Source organism: Columba livia, chromosome 24 (genome assembly GCF_036013475.1).
Source record: "Columba livia isolate bColLiv1 breed racing homer chromosome 24, bColLiv1.pat.W.v2, whole genome shotgun sequence".
In the NCBI taxonomy this organism is placed as follows: Eukaryota; Metazoa; Chordata; class Aves; order Columbiformes; family Columbidae; genus Columba; species Columba livia.
This window is the reverse complement of record NC_088625.1, coordinates 2282179-2289016: the sequence shown is the minus strand read 5'-3', so window position 1 is coordinate 2289016 and position 6838 is coordinate 2282179. Positions and strand designations below refer to the sequence as shown.

The following is a 6838-nucleotide window of genomic DNA, read 5'->3' as shown; positions in this document are numbered from 1 at the left end:
GGAGTGCGGCAGGCCAATGGCGGGAGGGATGGTGTGAAGGGGCGTGGTGAAGGTGGTGTGTTTTGGGGCGTGGTTTAGCGTTATTGACGTGAGTTTAGGGGCGTGTCTTTCTGGGGGGAGGGGCCAGCCGTCATGCTGCGCTGGAGGCGCGCTTTTCGCCCTCCGAGCCGGGGGGAGCCCCCGGGGGGGATCCCAGGGAGGTCCTCAAGGTGTCCGGGGTGTGTTTCGGGCCAGGGACATGCTCCGGGCCGCCCCCTCCGCACCGCGGCCCCGCTGCGCTCCGACTTCTTCCGCGGTGAGAGCCGGAGGGTGAGGGTCATGGGCACCGGGGGCGGTCAGTGGGGATGGGGAGGGTCCCGAGGGGAATGGAGGGTCAGTGGGGTTACGGGAGGAGGAAGGAGGGGATGTGGGCCAATGGCGTTTGGGGGGGGGGCGAGGAAGGGGGGGATCGAGGAGTCCCGAGGGGGCTTGGGGGCATGCAGGGGACTCAGGGAAATTGGGGGGGGGGTGTATGGGGAGGGCCAGCGGGGAGTAGGGGGGGTTCAGGGGGGATTTGGGGGGGCGGTCCCAGGGGACTAGGCGGGGTTCAGGAGGGACTGGGAGGGATTCTGGGGTGTCATGGGGAATCCCTGGGTGGGATGCTGAGAGTCCTTGGGGGTCCCAGAGAGTTCTGGGGTGTCCTGGGGGGTGTCCTGGGGGAGTCTGGGGAGTCCAAGGGAACTAAGGGAGTCCTGGGGGGTCCCAGAGAGTTCTGGGGTGTCCTGGGGGGTGTCCTGGGGGAGTCTGGGGAGTCCAAGGGAACTAGGGGAGTCCTGGGGGGTCCCAGAGTGTTCTTGGGGGGGTGTCTGTCTATGTCCCCCCAGCCTTGTCACCCACCCCCAACATCCCCCCCAGACCTTGGCCAGACCCTGGGCCACATGGGCCGGACCCTGAAATCCCAACTCCCGCCATTACGAGGCGGAGAGGGGGGTTGGATCCCTCCGGGGACCCCCCTGCAACGTCCCCCCATCCCCGAAGAAGCCGACGTGGTGGTGGTCGGCGGGGGGGTCCTGGGCTGGGCCACCGCGTTTTGGCTGAAGGCGCTGGAGGGTCGGCAGCACGGCATGAGGGTGCTGCTGGTGGAGCGGGACCCCACGGTGAGACCCACCCCACCACCCCCCTGGGGGGTCACAACCTTGGGACCCCCCCCCCCCCCCTTTAATTAACATTTTAATTCGGCGCGGGGGGGTGGTCTCCAGTATTCCCAGGCTTCCACCGTCCTGGCAGCGGGGGGAATCCGGCAGCAGTTTTCCCTCCCGGAAAACATCCAAATGTCACGATTTTCTGCTCAATTTCTGCGCAACATCAATGTACGTCGGGTTAATTTTCTTGGGGGGGTGGATGTTTAATTTTGGGGGGGTCCAGCCCCCTTTATTTTAGCCCCCACTTCCACTTCTAGGAGCACCTGGGGGTCCCCAACGAACCCCCCATCGACATCCAGTTCCAGCCCTCGGGGTACCTGTTCCTCGCCTCTCCAGATGGTGCTGAGAAGCTCGAAGCCACCGTCCAGCTCCAAAGGTTGGGGACACACAACAACCCCCCCTGACATTTTTGGGGGGGGGAGGGGGGGATGGACACATTTTAATCCCCGTTTTGCTGTCCCCAGGGATGAGGGGGTACAGGTGGCCCTGCTGTCCCCCACCCAGCTGAAGGAGAGATTCCCCTGGATGGACACGCAGGACGTGGCCGTGGCCTCCTATGGTATGGGGGGGGAGGGGGCGAAACACACATAGGGACCCTCTCCAAAAATCTCCCTAACACCCCCCCCCCCCCCCCCCCAAAAAAAAAAAACCACACAAAAATTCCCCCCAAAACTCCCCCTCATCCCCATCCTGCATCCTTCATCTTCACTTTATTTAGGAAAGGAGGTCCAGTCGCCTGAAATTTAGAACTTTGTTTGGGGGTGAGGGGGGGTCCTGCTGCATTGGGCCCCCCGCCCCCCCAAGTGTTTTCCCCCGCCCAGGTTTGGAAGACGAAGGCTGGTTTGACCCCTGGACCCTCCTCAGCGCATTCCGCCGCAAAGCCAGGTCCCTGGGGGTGCTCAGCTGCACCGGGGAGGTGCGAGGTGAGAAATTTGGGGGGGGGGGGGGCACAACACACAATGAGGTGACCCCTCCCCTCAAAAAAATTAAAAACAATAAACATTATAATAGTAACAATACGGCAGGTTTTGTCACCTCGCCGCTGGACGGTGACACCACGCGCATCAAATACGTCCATGTGAGTGCACGTTCCCCCCGCTGGTGCGGGTCCCCAGGGGGGATTGTGTGACCCCCCACCCCAATTTGCTGTGTCCCCCCCACACAGATCCACATGCGGGACAGCCGGGAGTACCAGCCCGTGGCTTGTGCCATTGTGGTAAATGCGGCCGGGGCGTGGGCCGGGGAGCTGCTGCGCATGGGGGGGCTCCCAGGGCCCCCCCTCCCCATCCAGCCCCGAAAAAGGTGATTTGGGGTGCAGAGAATGACATCCTGATGTCACCTCAGGGTGGGGTTTTTTGGGTGGGAACACCCTGGTACCCACAATCCTTCCATCCTCTTGGCGGGGAGTAAAGCCTTTGGTCCTTTTGTTTGAGGATAAGGGGTGAACCCCTTGGTCTTTACTTTGGCCCCCACACCCTATTTATTTATTCCCCCCCCTCCTTAACTTGTTTTTGGGGGTGGGGGGAGTCCAGATACATTTTTTCCTGGCACTGCCCCGACGGCCCCGGATTTTCCTGCCCTTTCCTCATCGATACGACCGGCGCTTATTTCCGCCGCGACGGCATCGCCGGCAACTACTTGGGGGGCATGAGCCCCCCCGAGGTGAGCCCTAGGAAATTGAAATCAAACGTGACATTTAAACGCTAGAATTTTGGCCGTTTTAAACGCTAGAATTTTGGCCGTTTTGGGGAATGAAAATTTAGAGTTTTGAAATTCTGAAATGTTGAATTTTGGGGCAGGAGGACGAGCCGGATCCGAGCGATTTGTCAGTGGATGATGAGTTTTTCCAGGACCGCGTGTGGCCGCGGTTGGCACAGAGGGTCCCAGCGTTCGCATCGCTGCGCCGGGGGGGATCCTGGGGGGGTTATTACGATTTTAATACTTTTGATCAAAATGGGGTGGTGGGCCCCCACCCCAAAGTTGAGAATTTGTTCATCCTGGCGGGGTTCAGCGGGCACGGGCTGCAACACGCTCCGGCAGCGGGGAGGGCGCTGGGGGAGCTGCTGGTGAAGGGGGGTTATAAGAGTTTGGACCTGAGAAGGTTGGGGTGGGGGCGGCTGGAGGTGGGGGAGCGGCTGGAGGAGGCGGTGGTGTAGAGGGGAAACTGAGGCACGGATTGGGGGGAAGTGGAGGTGGAATGAGGTGGAAATTTGGGGAAATACTTGGGGAAACTGAGGCACAGTCGGGGGAAATTGAGACACTGTTGAGGATGTAATTTGGGGAAACTGAGGCACAACGTGGGGTGTCGCTGTCACGCTACGCACAAATAAAGTGGTTGGATGATGACTGTGATGGGTTTAAATTGGGGGGTCACACTGGGGCTGCCCCCCAGGCTGCGTCATCAGTATCCCCCCTCAAACACTGTGGGAAGCTAATTGGTCCCAGAGAAAACCTATGGGAGGTTAAGCTTAAGCACTCCAAGTTATTTATGCTCTGTATCCCTGTCTACACCTTCTCATTTCAAAGCAATCTGCCCCTTCACAAGCACCGAACAGACTCAGTTTGCAAACCCCATTTTATTGAGATATCTGCCTGGTCAACTAAAGGAAGGCTTACCCAGTCAGGTAGGTCTGGTTTAGATTTACAGATAAAGCTTCACATCCCTGGAGAACAGGCCTTAGAATAACTGCCCTTCTGAAGAGATGAATGCAAACAGAGTTTCTATGAAAACAGAATTTTACACAGAGCGTGTATAAGCAAGTTACAAGTATAGGAATAGGAAAGTAACTTGGAAGCAAGCTGGACAGAGATAAACAGATTCAAAACAGTCAAGCGTGAGTCCTATGTATGATAATAAGAGCGCATCCCCAGAATAAATGCACTGAAGTCAGTGTTACAGCAGTGCTGAAGTGGTTTGAAAGTAGCATCTCTTGTTTTTATCAGAGAGAAACATCTGGCCAGCAGCTTTTGCACCTGGTACCTCTTATCCCCATGCCTAATATTCCTTACCGCCTCCTGTCAGTCCTGCGAAGGTGAAAAGTCTGCAGAACGCCGCAGCATCAATAGAGAAATAAAGCCATACGGCTTCAGTCACAGCAATTCTATCTTCACTATCATGGTAAAAACCCAATTCCAGCAATTCTATCTTCACTATCACGGTAAAAACCCAAGAACAGAGCTTTGCTACCAGTTCTGATTTCTTGTGTCCTGGCTTACGTGTGATATTAGCATGGATAAACAGTACAGGACTGCCAGCCCCCAAAAGCAAGCCTTGTGTCCAGCCTTGCTCCTTCTCAAATAGAGCCCATTGTTGCTCTGGAGAGCACGTGTTTCCATATGAGGTTCAGTCCTTGGCTCTCTGGTGGCAGTAAGTGTGACCAGGGTCAGTTGAACTGATCTGGCAAGAACAGGCTGTCTCCTGTATCAGCTAACATCTCTTTCCTTCATGGGAGAACTGGGCAAGGCTGGGTTGACCACTCATCCATTAGAAGCTCTGACCATAGCTTGGTGCATCTTCAGTGCTCCAAAAGCAAACTGCTCATCTTTGAGTAGCACAGAGGGATATGCAACTGGCACCTACAGACCTTGGAAATTGTCTTAATCTTCTCCATAAAATTCCAGCCTAGGTGCGTGGCTCTCACTGAAGTAAAATAGATGAGTAAAACCCAAAGAAACACTCGAGGAGATTTCGCAATTCAAATACAATTGATTTCAGCGTAACAGCACCATGCTCCCTTCACCAACCCACGAGAGATCATGCAACAGAGAAACTATTTCCAGGGTGGAAGAAAATCTTTGCTTCTTTTCCAAGAGAGATGTATTCCCACCCCCCTGCAGCCCATGGATGAACTTCCCTACCATGTCCGTAAGGAGAAAGTCACTATTACAAATTGTCCAGAACGTATTGTGTTGTGCCGTGCCAATGTGGCACAGAGCCGCATGAGAGCCTTGAGCTCCTTCCTGGGCAGCGAAGCAGTTAGAAAATAAATAGTATTGTTGCTGAATATTAAAGCTGGCAAAAGTATAAAATGCAGTAGGAACAAGTTGGATTTCCATAGTAAAATAAAGTTACGAGCCCAGAATTGTCTTGACAGGAAACAATACAAAACATCTCAGCATCCACTAGAAAATGAGGAAAACACAGTATAATGCATACATAAATATACGGAAAGCACTTGCACTAGTATAAAAATATCCACAGTCCTCGGACAAATGTAAACTGTTAAAAAATAATTCCAAGAACAGGAACATGTTTACAAAAGGTCATGTTAATATAAAACAGTAAAACCAGGTTTGCCCTCTCCCAGGCTCATGCACAAGCGCAGATACACGTGTAGTCCACATGTACTGAGAACGAGCAGAGCCTTGAGTTGCCATTTGACCCTTTTCAGTCCGTGTCTGCTGCACACAGCAGCCGGCACTCTGCAAGTACAGCTGACCAGCAGAGATGGGCAATGCAGAAACAAAACCCCCCCAAAACTGGAAAGAAAAACCCTCCAAGATGTTAAGGCTTGTTCTTTCCAGGCCCTTCAGGCACCCCGGAAGCAGGCGTACCAGGGAATGGGTGCTGCAACTCACAGGATTTATCCTGCTGGTGTGAATAGGTGTTGGGTGGCCCTGGTGATGGGTGGACGGCAGCACACGGTGATGCCGGTGCACAGGAGGTGACAAACTGCTTTGGTGAAAGAGAGGGCAGGAGTGCAGGGAAAGAGGCTCAACAAGGAGGGGGGTAATAAGTACCAATAAGTACCTCAGGGAAGCAGATTCCAGCCCTCCCACAAATGAAATCCTTCAGCAAATAAGCAAGGATCCCACAGTCCCCATGGCAACAAAGCAAACCCAGAGGGCTTCAGAAGTGAGCACAGCTTTGGAGAGCAAGTGGGAAAAGCAGGGGTAGGAAACCGAAGCCTGAGTTTGGGAGAAAGGGAGCTTTGCTGTGCTGGTGATCCTTGCTTTAGACCATGCATGAAGCCTCCAGAAGACTGTCTTCCATCCCCAGGTCAGATTTCTATACTGTCAGTTTGGAACGCCCATGAAGTTCGCTCTGCTCCTGCAGCACGTGCAAGTCCAGGACCAAAGATGGTCAAACCTTCAGCTCACGTAACCTAGCGGCTTCTTCTGACTCATGAAGGCAAAGCTTCACCTTTTTGCCATCGGTGCAGCTTTATGTAACACCACGTACAAGAAACCACGCTTCAAGTGCCCAGATCACAGCCTACAGCACGAACTGCAGGAATGGAGAAGCAGGGAAAGGGAGCGATGCATCATTAAGGCCTTCAGGGTTTGACTGAAAGGATAAAGCAAGGTGTTTCTCCCCCACAGTCCTGTCGTTTCAGTCTCAGAACACTGCGTGTTTGGCCATGGAAAGTCAGATGCCAGGCGTCCATGCGCTCACACATCACCCTTTGTTTGTAGGGAAGCCCTCTCTTTTTGGCAGCTTGGATTGGACTCCTTCCAGCACACATGCTTTTTGGTCATTCTTTGAGCTCAGCAGCCAGTTACAGGTTTCCATAGTGACAAGACTTGAAAGCTTGATTAATTCTCCCCATGGTCTTCTTCCACCCAGGCCACAATTTTCCCCTCCCAACCAGGAATGATGTCATCATCATGGAATACCTATTAAAACAAGGGAGTCATGTCTGGAGTCTGGACACCAC

The 6838-nt window shown here is 54.0% G+C and overlaps 2 protein-coding genes across 9 annotated transcripts in view; one reads left to right on the top strand and one right to left on the bottom strand.

The window, feature by feature from the left end:
* Window positions 1-90: 90 nt before the first annotated feature.
* On the top strand, window positions 91-3527 carry FOXRED1 (FAD dependent oxidoreductase domain containing 1). 2 transcript variants are annotated; one of them, XM_065040320.1, is made up of 10 exons: window positions 91-295; window positions 895-1136; window positions 1239-1349; window positions 1439-1557; window positions 1646-1740; window positions 2003-2104; window positions 2207-2259; window positions 2347-2483; window positions 2714-2843; window positions 2981-3527. In XM_065040320.1, exons 1-10 carry the CDS (start codon window positions 133-135, stop codon window positions 3335-3337), a joined length of 1509 nt encoding a protein of 502 aa, XP_064896392.1. In that variant the 5' UTR covers window positions 91-132; the 3' UTR covers window positions 3338-3527. The 2 variants fall into 2 exon arrangements, with proteins under 2 accessions (XP_064896392.1, XP_064896393.1); XM_065040321.1 differs by lacking the exon at window positions 2714-2843 and having other exon boundaries at window positions 95-295.
* Window positions 3528-3742: 215 nt separating this feature from the next.
* DIXDC1 (DIX domain containing 1) overlaps window positions 3743-6838 on the bottom strand; it is a 31241-nt gene continuing 28145 nt past the window's right edge. For all 7 annotated transcript variants that reach the window (XM_065040307.1, XM_065040306.1, XM_065040305.1 and 4 more), the window contains one exon: window positions 3743-6797. In XM_065040307.1, the coding sequence (XP_064896379.1) occupies window positions 6717-6797 (81 nt within the window). In that variant the 3' untranslated portion in view covers window positions 3743-6716. The remainder of the gene's footprint in view (window positions 6798-6838) is intronic.

Bases quoted from the DNA above. Each gene is read 5' to 3' on its own strand.
- FOXRED1 (XM_065040320.1), top strand. From the start codon at position 133: ATGCTGCGCTGGAGGCGCGCTTTTCGCCCTCCGAGCCGGGGGGAGCCC. The intron at 296-894 runs GTGAGAGCCGGA...CATCCCCCCCAG, and splicing joins GCGCTCCGACTTCTTCCGCG to ACCTTGGCCAGACCCTGGGC. The intron at 2,844-2,980 runs GTGAGCCCTAGG...ATTTTGGGGCAG, and splicing joins GGGGCATGAGCCCCCCCGAG to GAGGACGAGCCGGATCCGAG.